We start from the raw sequence: 16067 nt of genomic DNA, 5'->3' as shown, positions 1-16067 counted from the left end.
ATAAATGGCACGCATCTCTTTATCTAGTTCAGTACACACAACTGAAATCACGGGGAAGACTGCTGACATCATAGTTGTCTAGGTGATGATCGTCCTCCTACCGTCCATCCTGCTATCACATCCCTAATCTCTGTGTTGAGCTGAGACGAGCAAAAAGAGAACTGGACTGCTGCTTGGAGAGCCAAAGTCCTCTTTTTTTAGATGAAACTAAATTTTGCATTTCTTATGTAAATCAGTTTCCTAGAGTCTGTTGATGACCTCTAAACCATAATAAGCCTTAACCTCCTAATACCCAAACTCTTTCATGGCATGCATTTTTAATTTCTCTTTGATATTTAGGCTGATTGGGACCTGATGAATGCAAAAACAAATAATTACCAGATTTTTTTTTTTTTGAGATCCACATGTGAGGACATTCACTTTAAATTTCGATATAACAGTGGCAGTATAATGTCCTCATAAGTGGATATCAGGCCCATGTAGAGCAAAATTCAGTATTTTGGTCTAGACGACCCAAAATGTGGTGTCCACATATGTGGACGTAAGGTCCTAGGTGGTTAAAATAAATCACTTAACATGTATGTATGTAAGATCTAAGGAAAAAGCAATTTATAGTATTTTAGTTTTTTGACATGATTGGCTACACTGTAAGAAATTTCACTGTTCTCCAAAAGTTGATTCTGTTCATCTGGACGTAGCGTTTTGTGGGAGAAACGTTTCGTCACTCATCCAAGTGACTTCTTCAGTCTCAGCTGACTGCAGGTTTCCCCAAACCTTATAAACAGTACATTTGCATAATGACTGAAACCAGCCCACTGAAGGAACAATGGGCTGTGAGGTCAGTTCCTTAATCATAATTATGCAAATTCTCATGACCATTGATCAACAACCACTGACCAAAACCCACTGGCTTTGATCCTCAACCTCCTGGTAGGCAGCTCTGAACACCACATCCAGAACACCCTGGATTTTGTTGAGAAGGTGAGAGATGTCATTATGGAGGCAGATGAAACCATGGTCTTGTACGACGTTACATCTCTCTTCACTTGCATCCCAGTCACGGAAGCGTTGGAGGTAGTGCATAAGAGATTACAGGATGACCCCAAACTCAGCAACAGGACTGCTCTCAGCATCGACCAAGTGTGTTTGCTTTTGGAGCTGTGTCTTCATTCCACCTACTTCACATACAAGGGTCAGTTCTACAGGCAGAAACATGGGTGTGCCATGGGCTCCCCAGTTTGACCCATCGTGGCCAATTTGTACATGAAAGAAGTGGAAAAGAGGGCTTTGCTATCCTACCCTGGAACACCACCAAGCCATTGGTTCAGATATGTGGATGACACCTGGGTGAAAATCAAATCTCAGGACGTACCACAATTCACGGATCACATTAACTCGGTGGACCAACACATCAAATTCTATATATATATAATATTAATAATCATATAATCTTAATAGCAACATGCCCTCACTGACACACCCTCCTGGATTTGTTTAACATTGTGCCAGTTTTACTGGAAGCACATGGGTAGACTGATGTCGGGTGAAACCAGTAAACCATTAAGCTGTTTTTATAAACATTGGTACTATGAACAGTTTAGCTGGAGTTACTAAAGTAATTGAACCAATTCTAAAAACATCTCCAAACATAAAGGGTTCAAATTTATGAACTGTCTAATTTGCAAAACAGACAAACATCCTGTGATGAGAAGTTAGTGCTGTTTGCAGTTTGTAAATGGAACATTTCTAAAATCTTGAATTGCGATTGAAAACAAAGCATCATTAGCCTAATGTGTTGTATTTTAAATATGCTTTTGTGATTCAGATTTGGTCACCAGCATGTTGGTTCAAAAATGAGCTCTTTTCTCACAGCTGTTGTGTCCAACAGATCTGCATGTATAAAGCTTTTGGAGTCAGACAATTTTGTCTTTTTCCCTTCAACAACCTGAATGATACACAAGCTTAAAATCCATATTCAGTTTAAATTGAGGCTTAAAATGAACATACTAATGTATGCCACTCTGGCTCTGTTGCTTTTCTTAACATAATTACCCCTAAAGTTCCTGCTAATGGGTAATACCTGTGTTCGATGTTTGTATAATTTTATTCATGTGTTTTTATGATCTCAGTTTTGAGTTTGCAGCATCGTTACTGGTCTCAGGATTCCTTTATGATCATATAAAAGTATGTGAACTTGCTTTTCCTGCAGACCCCACCTGCTTAACCTTTCCTCAAGGCTTACCCTTGCTGTCAAACCCTTGGCCTATTGATGCAATGTGTCAGCACCCTGAAATCCCATTTCCTTTCTTTTAAATAGGCTACTTAAAAGTTAATGGAAGATGTCACTGTTACTTTGTTCAGTTTCCTGTATTTGCCACAGTGAAATTTACCAATTTAAATGTACACTTTGGTGGAATGGGAGGAAGGGCGATCATTTGAGGTTATGAGGTTGGCTGATTCCATCACAGGTGATTCACTCAGTTGAGATGAAGTAAATTGAAAGACAAGATGAAACTAATGGTCTGTGAAAGAAACTTGGCCCTACAGCTTGTCACTAGATGAAAAATATGACTTGTGCTCAGCTACACTAAACCTACCCCAGGCTGAACCCCTCTGCTAAATGCATAGCATCTCTTAAGACAGTAATACAGTGTCAGTGTTAAATATGAGGTATCTACTGGTTCTTAAAAGGTATTAAAATCTCTAAAAAGCACTTTTACCAATACAAGTTTTGGGTGTTTGTGGCTTTGTTCCGATATCTACCTCTTCACAGCATATGTTGAAATATTCTTGAGCAGTATACTAAACACCAGATTACCTCCCGATGCACCTGTGGGTGTGCAACAGCATGTGTTGTACATAAAGCACTAAATGCATGAATTAAAAAGTGCTGTGTCAATGTGGCTTGTAGTGAAGTAAGCTGGGAAAGTGCTACATAAATGCCAGACCATTTAAAACATATCAGATGTCTTAAAATCTGTTTAAATGTTTTAGTTACATCTCCATCAAAAGCACAAGTTGAGAACTCTCAGCTTTAATTCAGGGGATTTCTTCTTATTTCAACTTGTATGTTTGATTTAAAATCCACTGCAGTGGTGTACAGAGGCACAATTACAACAACTGTGTCACTGTCTAAACCAGGGGTAGGCAACTCCAGGCCTCGAGTGCCGGTGTCCTACAGGTTTTAGATATCACCATGTGTCAACACACCTGAATCAAATGATTAGTTCATTACCAGACCTCTGGAGAACTTCGGCCGTTTCTTAATTCTCAAGTACGCGAGTCCGTACTCGCGTTCTCGGCGAGTACGTACTGGCCGAGAACGCACGGGAGTACGGACTCGCCGAGAACGCGAGCACGGACTCGTGATTTGTACAATTGGAACACCAGCGTACGTGATGATGTCACAGGTCCGGAGTTTTTACTGCCGTCCCCTCTTAATTTAACTGTGAGTAACATGTTATGAAGCTTAACTTTAATCACAGCCAAACCGGTTTACTCAGGAACAAATAAAACACTGAAATAAACCAAACATTAACATTTAAAAGTGATCTAAGTGACTTATATATCATTTTTAACCTCAGTAGTGAAACCTCTATTAATAAAAATAGTGTACATGTACATACGTGTACATACCTTAATAAAAAGAAGCAGGTGAGATGTTAGAACGCTTTTATTTTTATTTTAGTGGACATTTAATACAATAGACAGCTGCTGGGGTTTGTTTAACCTGAGTAGCGAAAAGACCGCGGGCCGGGGGGGGGTTGAAAACGATGTGCCGGGAGTCCGCTGTTCTGGACGAAATGCATTCTGGGATATTTAGCTGTACCAAGTCCACGCCGATGCATGCTCGATAAAACGGGCGGAGCGAGAACACATCCGGGACTTTTTCGCGTTCTCGGCTTGATGCGTACTTCGAATTGGAACAGTACTTGGTCTCCGACTGATGACGTATCACGAGAACGCAAGTACGCACAAGTACGCATATTGAGAAACGCCCTTCAAGACATGTTGGGGAGGTAATTTAGCCATTTGATCAGCTGTGTTGGATCAAGGACATATCTAAAACCTGCATGACACCGACACTCGAGGCCTAGAGTTGCCTATCCTTGGTCTAAAAACTTATGTAGCTGACTGTAGGTCGAGGTTGAGTATTTGGCAGCTTAACCGCTACAGCTAAATAGTAGAAAACACACATTAGAATTGACAGTCATGTTAAAAAGACACATCAATCATATAAATATATCCCTGTTACATTGTATATACAGACCACGCAAAGAAGTGTATTTTTGCCCATCCCTGGTAGTTCCTACTACATGATGGACTCAGACAAGTTTACAGTGCAGTGATGGAAACCCTGAACATGATGATGAAAAAGAAGGTCCTACTAGTTAGCATCCTCATTAGTCTATGGAAATACAAAGATGCTAAATTTAATCCAAAATCAGTTGGAAATGATCTAAGTTTAAGTTATAGTGATTTTCGAAATGTATCTGTTAATGCAAACCATGTAAACCGCAGCATGATGTCCTTTTGGATGAACAGTTTGGACCGTGTCCTTAAACTCAGTCTAAAAATGACATTTTTACATTATTGAACTGATGCCAGTGTTTTGAAATATAAATATTAATAAATACATATTTTTCCTTTTGATATGTGTTTCCATCAGATGGGTTTGGTCTAGAACAGGGATGTCCAACTGCAGTCCTCGAGAGCTACTGTCCTGCAGCTTTTAGATGCATGAGCTGAATCAAATGGTTGGATTACCTCTTCAGCATCCCCTTAAGGTTGGGAAAGGCCTGATAACAAGCCATTCATTTGATTCAGGTGTGTCGGAACAAGGATGTGTCTAAAACCTGCAGGACAGTAGCTCTCGAGGACTGGAGTTGGACGCCCCTGGTCTAGGATGTCATGTAAAGTGGTATTAAAAGGAGCTTTAAAAGTCAGAGTGCAACAGTAGAAGCAATAATAGCCTTCATGTGAAGTCATCAAAGGTCAGACTTGGCCCAGTCAGGAATGTAGGTGAGTGTGTTTGAACAAAACAGCCTAGAGCAGGGGTGCCCAATCCCAGTCCTCGAGAGCTACCGTCCTGCAGCTTTTAGATGGATCCTTGTTCCGACACACCTGAATCAAATGAATGGCTTGTTATCAGGCATTTGCCAAACTTGATGGCATGCTGAAGAGGCAATCAAACCATTTGATTCAGCTGTGTTGGAGTAGGGATGCATCTAAAAGCTGCAGGACAGTAGCTCTCGAGGACTGGGATTGGGCACCCCTGGCCTAGAGGATTTGTTAAAGTTATTAGCCGGTGTTCCCATAGTTGCTTCAGTCCCCCCACTTTAGGCTCCACGCCACGTTGACTCAACACCTCATCCAGTTTTACATCAAGCAGATTTAATAATATTGCTTTAATATCCCTGACCACGACCAAATAAGCCCTCATTAATCATGCTGTATGCTGATAATTACAGCTGCTAAGTGTCGTTAGCTCTAAGTAGCATAACTGGCATTTTTCCAACTTTGAACTCAACAAGGTCACCGTGCAAAGAAGACAGAGCCAATTTCCACTGTGTGTTTGTGTGTGTGCAAAACAATTAAGACAAGGTTATGGGTTTAATGATGTGTGGGTCAGGAGGCGGAGAAAGGCACTGGGGTACAGTTATACAGGCAGTTTATGATTCCTGCACTAATAATGTACCTACTGTAATGGTACTGAAAGGACTTCTAGTCTTAGAAAACTGCAGTATTGGGATACTACTACTGTGACATGCATCTTTTATTTTCAAGTTTCATCTTTTCTTAAAGTTGAAATGCGTATGGGTGCAGGAGGAGCCATTAAAATCAATAACACATGGCAGAAATTGATAAGTTACAGAAGCAGTTTCCGCCTCTAGATGCCAGATTTTGATGATATCTGCAATAGAGATGACTTCCATGTCTTGAATATAATGGAACTAAATGGTGTGTAGTGCTCAAAATGCCAAAAATAACCACAGGAGCAGTGCCTCCCTCCAGAAATCATGACCCAGGTAATCATAGTAATGCATGAGTCTTGTTGGGAGGAGGTTAATGGAGAACTTGCTTTTTCCCTAGAAAACTGCACCCAACAAACTCATCACTGAGCAGAAGGAAGCATGCAGCTGTCTGGAGCTGAGATATCTTCATGAACATAAGTGCAGTTTCAACAATATCTCAGTTTTTCCACATTCAGTCCGTCTACACCAATAAAAGCATAAAAGACAGTAATTTGTGCACAGTCAGTAAAAATAACGTAACCGTCTTACTTTAATGTGATGCATGATATCATGGGCAGTTTTCTTTGTCTGCAGGCTGCAAAATTGTCAAATATTTAATGATTTCCACTACTCTCATGACGTGATCCATTCAACAATATGCCCGCCTTCTCTGCAGAGCCATCCAGGAGAAGCTGAGTAACTGGTGCTCTTAGTTTAGCTTATTTTAGAGCGACATCCACCAATTAAAGGAAGCAAGTAGCTACAGTACCCGACAGCTAACCTAACATCTCAAGAGGATGGAGCAATACTTTCATTTGGTCATGCTGTCACAAACACGAGTGGATTTCCAATTTCCTGTGCTCAGTGAGCAGAGGAAACTTGGTGGGTGGAGTTTGGTGCAGAGAAAATAGTTCCCAGTGTTTGTAATTTTTTTGAGGAAAAAGTTAAATTATTAATAAGTAGTAACCAACAATCAAAATATAGCTGAATAACCATCACGTTATGCTGTTTAGATGACTCAGGAGTTTTGATTGACTCATCTTAGCTTGTTTTTTTATGTGAAGATTAACAGCAAATACTTTGGTTTGCTCTCTTTTCCTTTATCTTTTCTGTTCCCTCCCTTTGTCTACCTCTTCTTCCAGTCTTTTTTAAATTAATTTACTTTCTTTTATCTACTGCTCTCTTCCTCCTTCTTTCCAACCATACTCCCTTCTCCCTCCTACCCCTTCCTTCATTGTTCTTGTCCTGTTTCCTCCTTTTTCTGTTTCTTTTCCATGTTACTCCTTTATTCTCCTTCATCATTTCCAAAATAGCTTTCTCTTGTGCTGTAGTCTTTTCTTTTAGCTGCCGTCTGCAACTTCATGAGGAGAATTTTATAAAAAATGTACATTTTCTTTGTTTTTCAGGGATCTGAGCTCGTTAACCTGCCAGGGAAATGCTGCCCCGAGTGTTCCTCTGCGAAACCTTCCTGTGTGCATAAGGGAAAATCCTACAAGGTACTTCTATCACAAGTCTAGATTTTACTTTGAGCTTGTTTGCTTATAAACAAGATGGAAAATTGCAAAATCAGGCAAAGAATTCCTACTGTGTGGGAGAGACGAAGACTCCACAGGGCTTCTCTCCCTTCACATAAGAAAAAAGAAGCTAAGTGGCATGAAGTCTCTCTGCAGAGGAGGCTGTTACGAAAACAAATACATCACTATTAAGCTGTACACAAACACAAACTCGAAACACTGGAAATTAGTTGCATTCAGACGGAATAAACACATGTTTTTCTGGACAGAGCTGTGAAATTAATCACGGCTTTTTAGGTCACAATCTTTTGTTTGTATTCTTTTAGAGGCTCATCAGCTTCATTATTCATAGGTTAGACCTGGAAAACCACAATGCAAAGCTTTAATTTTTTCACATTGATGGGGATGATGCTAATGTAACGCTGCAGGATGGTGAACCAAAGCTGTGGCTCAGAGCGAGTGTCGGGAGAACTATTATCCTTTTGAATAGATTGTTCTTTGTCCCCATGAGGAATTAATCTTACCACGAGTAAACAAAAACAGATAGATACTGCATACTTATTACGCGCCTACACACATTTATACACGGTTGTATCAGCTTTGGTGTTTTCCTGTGATGGGAGAGAGTCACCGAAAGGTTAAAGCTGCAGGTTTGTGACGGGATGATTACTGGTTTGAATTCACGAGTGACTTGGAAAATAACAGCTCGGAAAGTTAATGAGTTAGAATAATGAACTGTGTTTACCCAACACTTATCTTCTGGTTGATTTAAAGGCACATTAACAGACTATTTATAGGGAAACTGAAAGAAATGAAACCGTTTTCAGGTGTTTATTTGAAGCTGTGATTGGTCTAAATGGGAACATTTTATTACAACCTTAAGTATAATAAATAAAAAGAGGTCTGCAACCTGCCCTGCATAAAAGAATATCTCAGATATGAATATAAAGTGTCCTGTTGAGCCAAGGTTTTCTCTCTCAGCCCAGCTCAGATTTATACTGTGCGTTTGTGGGGCTTATGCTAATTGACCAAATCATTTTTAACTTATGAAGTTTTAAAGATGGATTAAATACAAGTGAGAGAAGAGTATGCAGGAACCAGCTAGCACCATGACATTTTTAGATTTCTCGTCATGCACAGATTGATCAAGTTGAATAAAAAAAGTTTTTGCTTTTATTCTTGATGCTAATCCAAGCTGTTCACATCCTTTGTCACACAGGTAGGTATTTCTCACCTCTGCAAAGAAAGCTGATTGGGATTAAATAGCATAGATTCACTTCTGTTGAATTGAATTCAACTTTATTTATATATCACAGAATAAAAGCAACATTTGCCTCAAGGTGCTTTATATTGTAAGATAAAGAAAAATCTGTCGGGACCAGTAGGGGTGAGAGGAGGAAGACAGGACAAAGACATGCTGTGGAAGAGAGTCAGAGGTTAATAATTACTAATGTCACTTAAACAACAAATTTATTAAGCTCGTATTGATTTTGTACTTATAACTGTGCTCATACGTACGCTCACCCAAACAAAAAGTTTTCTAAGGACTCCGTGAAATGGAAAAACTGATGAAACTTATGGTTTCCATCCATAAGAGGGTAAGTAGCTGCTGCATGCTGCTAATCAATTATGCTTCACATCGGCACATGTGAACACCTCTGCAAAAGCTGATGTTTTGGCAGTGCGCTCGTCTGGAGCATTCAGTTGTGTTAACACAATAGCAGAATCTTCCCAGGAGTGGATGTCTCAGACTTTCACTCCAAGGTCTGGCTGTGCAATGCTGAGAGAAGCTGCAAAAACAGCTACATCTCAGACTCTACAGGTTTCAGTTAGCATGTTAAATATTAAAGTGCAATTAGAAAAACAAGTGTAGCTTTTTTGGATGAGCTGCCCAGAGAAAGCCTCTGCTCTCCAAAAAGAACATGGCAGCATGACTTCAGTTCGCTAAATTGCATCTAAACAGACAATAAAACTTCTGGAAAAGATGGGAATTTTATGAATTTCCAGGAGATTAAACAAAAATATGACCTAAGTAATCAAGATCACTACAGATATTTGCAGATTAGGGACTTTTTTAATAAAGAAGTAAAACATAGTGTAGATCTGGATAAAAATTCGATAATCAAAACCATAACTGAAGTTTACAATGCAAAGAAAATTTGAATAATCTCTACAATTTACGAGCATATAATGGAGGCAAGAGGGTGTACAACAACATATGTAAAACTGAAGTGGCAGAGAGAGTTGGGAGTGAACATATCTGATGAGGAATGGTCACAAACCTGGAAAATACAGCAGTCAACAACATCATCACGTACCTGGAGACTGCATTGCTGGAAAAATGTAATTAGATTTTTTATAACACCCAAAATTAGGAACAAACATACTTCATTACCACAACCGTGTTGGAGGGGCTGTGGAGATGTAAATGTGAATCATTCCCATGTGTTCTGGTTCTGTCCCAAGATTACAAAATTTTGGGAAGATGTTCATTTATTTATCAGTAAAATTCTGGGTTATGCTGTATCTAAGTCTTGTACATTATTATACTTTGGTGTCATTACGGGAAATGTGATGAAAGAAGATAGATACATATTGAAAATTATGCTTGCTGCCTGTAAAAAGGCAATCACAAGAAAATGGTACAAGATAGACCCACCATCACAGGACGAATGGATCAAAATTATAGATGAAATACAAATTATGGAACAATTGACCTACAGAATAAGGACTCAGGAAGATCAATACCATCAAAAGTGGGAGAAATGGACTGAGTACATAAACCCAACAGGATAAAGACCAACACATTGATAATGAGAAATGATCAAATTGTAGAAACAAGGTGATCCAACATGTTTTTTTTTTTTTACCCTACCTGTTGTATTATTATTATATTTATCAATTTTTTTTGTTTTGTTTTGTTTTGTTCTGTTTTGCTGTTACCCCCTACCCCCCTGTATAATGTTTAAAGAAAAACAATAAAAAGGAAGTATTAAAAAAAAAAAAGACTTCTGGAAAAATGGTCATAACACACAGCGCCATGTTTGTTAAACCCCAAATGCAGCAAATCAGGACAAACACCTCATACCAGCTGTCAGCATAGTGGTGGAGAGGTGATGATTTGGGCTTGCTTTGCAGCTGAAGGATCTGTGCACTTTCCAATCATTGATTCAAATATGAACTCCTCTGTATACCAAAGTTTTCTAGAGTCCAGTGTGAGGTCATTTGGCTTTGCCAAATATGGGTCATGCAACAGAACAATGATTCAAAGCACAGCAACAAACCTACAACTAAGAAAAAGAATCAGCCAAGTTAAAGTCTGGACCTCAACCTTGATTGAAATGCTGTTATGGGACCTTAAAAGAGCATCAATGAACTGAAGTAGTTATATAAAAAGGAGTGGATCAGAACTTAGAAACGATGTGAGAGACTGATAAAATCAAGGTTTATCAGTCTCTCACATTGTCAAGCTAAAGACAAGCTTTGGATCATCGGGTGTATCTCGTTCTTCAGAGGACTGAAGTCTAAAACTGTTCAGGAAAAAAAACCTATTATCTGCAAATGAGGAAGATGAGCCGTGCTTCAAACTCGCTCTTACACCTGTAGAATTTCTTAAATAACGGTAGCGCTGGTGTAAGAGCCAGGTGACGGCACACGTTAGTTTTTAAAGCGATCTGCTGGGTTCCCCGTGTGGACAGTAGAAAGTTTGAAAAGTCTTCACAGGTTCTTGAAAAAAATTTCAGTTTTCCATGTGAGGCTCTTTTCCCTTTGTGACTGACATTCCTGCTGTCGCCTGTTCGAATATCTCCCCTCAGTGGGCCTCAGTCAGTTCACTCATTCTGTTTCAAAAAACATATATGAGAGTCGTGACTGTCAGCCTTCTTTTAAAACGGACACATGCAGCTGATTAGCATTCAGACCACTGCCTTCTCTGTGCGGCATCCTTTTTAATCGTTAATCAGCTTCTTCAAAGTTAAAATCCTCTGTCTTTTCAGTATTTTCCACATTCTGTCCGTCCTCTATAAAAGCCTTTACCGCAGTCACACTTTAAGCATAATGAGAACATTAACCTCCCATTTACAGCTGCAAATACTATTTCCTCTCTTTTTTAGAACCTTGCTCGATGGAGTGATGGCAGTTGTCGTGAGTGTGAATGCCACGATGCCCAGGTGACTTGTTATCTGAGATCCTGCCGTACCTGCCCTCTGGGCACCCTGGCTGTCATTCAGGACGGCCAATGTTGCCCCGAGTGTCACCAAGGTATGTTACCATGCAGGAAAAATGACACACGCATGTCGGGTATTCATATCTTGTGGGGACATCTTTTTGACATACTGCTTTCCCTAGCCACTTACCCTAACCATCAAAAACAAATGCCTAAACCTAACCATAACCCAATTGTAAAACCACATTTTGAGTCTCAAAAATGCCTTCAAAGTTGTGGGGACTGGGAATTTGGTCCCCACAAGTATAGTAAACTTCCAATTTTTGGTTCCCACAAAGATATGAATACACACACAACACACACACACACACACACACACACACACACACACACACACACACACACACACACACACACACACACACACACACACACATAAAAGGGTTTCTAATAGTTTCAATAAATACCTGTTTATTTAAGTCAGCCAAGTTCAGCAACATTTCATTAAACTACCCGTTTCATACATTCACCAGAATCATTTTGACAACGGAGACGACCATAACCATGAAAATGTCCGAGAGTACTCACTAAAAACACTAAATGTTTTAAGGTACTATTAAAACTATTAAATTCCGTTCTTTTGAATTCTTTTGGCGACAGAGAAAGACTGGACTCAGAGTGGTCACGCTCAAAAATGATAAGAAACTGCATTTCTTATCTTTGCCTGCCTAAAGTCGGAGAAACTGTTTTTTGTGGCTTTTCTTTGATTGACTTTTTCTCCCTGTATGTTCGATTTTGTTTGTGAAAAATCAGGAGTCATGAATGAAAACCTGAGTTTCTGATTCTGTGAAACATCTATCTCTGCCACCTCCAGAACATTTCCTGAGCAGAGCTCTTTATCTTTTTCTCCCCTCGTTATCAAACGCCATGTCTGTACTGCTCAGGTGTAAATGTGTTTGTCTTTTTTGTGTCAGTTCATTCATCCTGAAAGTATGTAACCAAAATCGTGTTCCCTGTAAACGAGACGCTATTTGTCTAAAAAGTGAAATCATGCAACATCATTTTTGCTTTTCCTTTGTGATGAATGTGCTGTAAGGCGAACTGCTCTGTGTGTGTCAGCGTGTCATCAGCTACACACTGAGAGTGAAACAGTGATCTCACAAAAAGTCTTTCCTCACTCTATCACTGCCAAATTCTCATTCATGTCAGCATATTAATATTAATGTTAATGTGTGTATTAATCTAATGTTGTTCAACAACATTGGTGGTGATGTGAGTTGAATTTCTGGGTCCTTTTTGTTCTTTGCTGTGGGTGCTTTTATTTTTTATCGTATTGCCTCCTGGTTGCACTCTTTCTCCTTAGCAGAAAATAAACCTATTTAACAATTAATGATGAGAAAGAACTTTTACTTGCAAGAAAATGAGAGGATGAGTCAATAGCAGTGAGTTTGGCCCTAACAGGTGCAAATAAAAACTTATTCCAAGTGGAAATACCACAAATTAAGAAATAAAAATTCTTCCAGTGACATTGAATTATGGCTTCTAGCTGATTTCCTCCTGTAAACCACATCAAAGCTCTTATGTTTCACCGCCCTCCTTGAAAGAGGCGGCTCCATCTGTCTTAATGACTGAAAATGGGTATATTCACAGCCAGCAATTATAACCATTTTCTCATATAAATAAATAACCTAACAGGCAATTAAACACAGGGACCACATTGTTTAAGTTCAGGCAGACTTGTAATTCAGGTTGGCTGCATGAGTAACTAATTACAGCTGGGAAACAGAGGCATTTTTCATATCTCCATTCAAATGTTCAGTTTGATACAACAATAGTTTAAGCTGTTTCATTCACATTTATCGTCTCCGTGTTTTACGTCCCTCGGCAGTCTTCATGCTCTCTTAGTTTTTACTGTATTTCTACCCAGCAGAATATTAAAATGTCTCAAATCTAAAGTATGCATATTCTCAGGCAAACAGTCTAATTAGTCCAAGTAAACAACATGGGAAATGTATAAAATGTAATATCCTGGAGTAGCCGATTGTTTTATTAATCTGAGTACCCAGTGCGCCCAGTAGGGAAAAAAAAGATCTGCACTAAATGATTTAATTTATGCAGTAAATTCACAAAAAGCCACACTCATTAATCATATTCACAAGCGTGTATGCTGGTGTCGACCAATTCAAACAATAGACTGAGAATATTCTCAAAATAAATACATTATTCTATTCAGTTCTGTTGTTTTTGTTCACGCTGCTTTTTCCTAATCAGCATTTCAGCAAATACAGTCACTCCTTCACTCTCCACATGAACCGTTTACCTGCATCCAACCAAAACTTGTCCGCATTTAGCAGAATTAGGACTATGAACAAACATCTTGTCCCTTCATTTGATTTGACTTGATTTCATGATTTCATGACAGTTTCTTCATAACCACGTGTTAGTAAACAAAAGCCTTTAAAACAGGGGTGTCAAACATAAGCCCCAGGGGCCAGAATTTGCCTGCCAAAACCCCCAGTCTGGCCCAATCTGAAGGAGAGCATGGATTTTGGACTTTAACTGTATTTTAACAGCATTTACTGCTGAAAAAGACCTCCGCCATTTCCATTCTTACTACACTAAAGTAATTAAGTAGTAGACAAATAAAAATAATTTCATGAAAACAATTTTATTATTTCTGTCATTACTGGAGAAACGCTCCGCTTTAATGTTGCTTCTAATTTGATCCAGTGTCACTTCACTGATAGATGATGGCTCTCTTACAGCAGAGATGGTTTAATGAGCTACTGTTAATAGTTAGAGTTCAGTAATAGTGACTGTTTCATATTTAACTAAAAAAAAGAAATGGATGGCAGCTTTCCAAGTCTTTAATGAGTGAGGCATGCCTCGGGTTCAGAAATGTCTAAGAATTTATAGATCTATCCAATGGTATAAATTATAATTACACATTGCATTGTATGTGTTTTTGCTTGCAATAATATGCCCATGATGGTCCATAACAGATATATTCATGTCTGAATAGAAACTGATTTAAACAAGGTTAGCTCACTAAATTAACATGCCGATGTGATACATTCACATGTCACGTATTCGGTTATTAACCCTGCCTCCTTTTTCCTCCCTGTTAGTGAACTGAACATCCCAACTGAGTTCAGTTTGTGGCTAAAAATAGAAAAGGGGGAAAAAGAACACAACCTCCTTTTCTTTCATTCTCTCTCATTTTTTGCTGGAACTGTAAATCATCTTTTAAGCCTATTAATCATGGCTGTACACCGGCCCAGAGGTCCGTAGCCTCTTTTCTGATTGGGCAGTTCATACCTGAGGGGCATTACCAGAAATCGTGCAGTGTTCAGGTCTCATGGGGAAAGATGTCAGCTTCTTATTTTGCTTTGATGTGACCCAAATGAGTTATTTGAAATTGATAAAATACGTTTCAAAGTTTTATACTTAGCAGTAAAATCTATTTTCCTAACTTTCGGATATGATGCCATAGGTGTATTAACCTGTATGGAGCTGCATACAGGTTAATGCACGGCAAGGACGCCGTGATAGTTTTGAGATAAAAATCTCCTTTGTGACTCCTTCAATGAGGAGCCTGCAGCCTAACTGTTCTTCTCAGCTTGGACACATTAATAATTTTATTATAATCTCATGCATTTATAATGTTTGTAATAATATACGAAAATGTGAGACACTGTTAGAGTCACACATTATGTTCGGTCCCATTCATTTTGTCACCGCGAAATAGGATCAGTCCTAAGTGAGCGTTTCCTTAACTTAATATTTTAATTAAATATTTTAAAATATGTTTCGAGCCATTTCGAGCTGTTTCTAAGCATGTGGAGATAATATAAACTAATTAGATAACTCTGTTTCCTGTACTCTTACAGTAAATCTCACACTGTAATCAATTTCATTGTTAAATTGGGATTAGCAGATAACATTAGCCTGTTATTTTATGGTTCACTTAGTGTTTTATTGCCTAACATTGACAGAGTAATGATACAGCCTAAGCATGAGCAGTTCTTTTTCTTAAAACTGTGTATCCACCTGAGCCTCAGTCATGGCCCATTACTGTTGTGAGGTGGAGTGTAAAGCAGGACCAAAATGCAGGACACAAAGGCAGTCAGTGTTAGACAAAAGCAAGATATTTATTGGCTGTTTGCAAAGCCAGTAAGTCAGTACACAAAACAACAATCCAAAAGGTTAACGGGGAATTACAGAAAACAGGAAGCAGAGAGCATAGACAAACAATCTGACAAGGACAAAGAGGGAGACTGGACCGTTTGTACACCGAGGGCCGGCTGGGAAAGGAAATAAACAAAAGACAAAAACTAAACATGGAGACAAGAAGACTCAGTCATCAAAAAAACAGAATCAGAGGGAACAGACAGGGTAACACTGAGGGAACCAAACACACAAGACATAACAAACACTAGCACTCGAACTGTAAACTATCAAAACTCAAACAATCCAATAAAGCTAAAGCTCAACCTACTTAAACAATACTGAAAACACAGGATCACGAAACAACGTCTTTTACCCGAAAAACCGTGACGTAAAAACAGAAATCAAAGACTCAACAATGTCACAAGATCACAAAATCATGAACCAGATTCAAACATGGTACATGAAGTCATTTCAGTTTAACGT

The 16067-nt window shown here is 38.9% G+C and overlaps 1 protein-coding gene across 2 annotated transcripts in view; it reads left to right on the top strand.

The window, feature by feature from the left end:
• The window catches only part of fras1 (Fraser extracellular matrix complex subunit 1), a 323395-nt gene that overhangs the window by 115997 nt on the left and 191331 nt on the right, over positions 1 to 16067 (top strand). For both annotated transcript variants that reach the window (XM_063490043.1, XM_063490042.1), the window contains exons 10-11: positions 7142 to 7231; positions 11362 to 11509. In XM_063490043.1, the coding sequence (XP_063346113.1) occupies positions 7142 to 7231; positions 11362 to 11509 (238 nt within the window). The remainder of the gene's footprint in view (positions 1 to 7141; positions 7232 to 11361; positions 11510 to 16067) is intronic.

This window comes from Pelmatolapia mariae, linkage group LG12 (genome assembly GCF_036321145.2).
Source record: "Pelmatolapia mariae isolate MD_Pm_ZW linkage group LG12, Pm_UMD_F_2, whole genome shotgun sequence".
Classification (NCBI taxonomy): domain Eukaryota; kingdom Metazoa; phylum Chordata; class Actinopteri; order Cichliformes; family Cichlidae; genus Pelmatolapia; species Pelmatolapia mariae.
The sequence above is the reverse complement of the archived record's forward strand: the minus strand, read 5'-3'. Positions and strand labels throughout refer to the sequence as shown.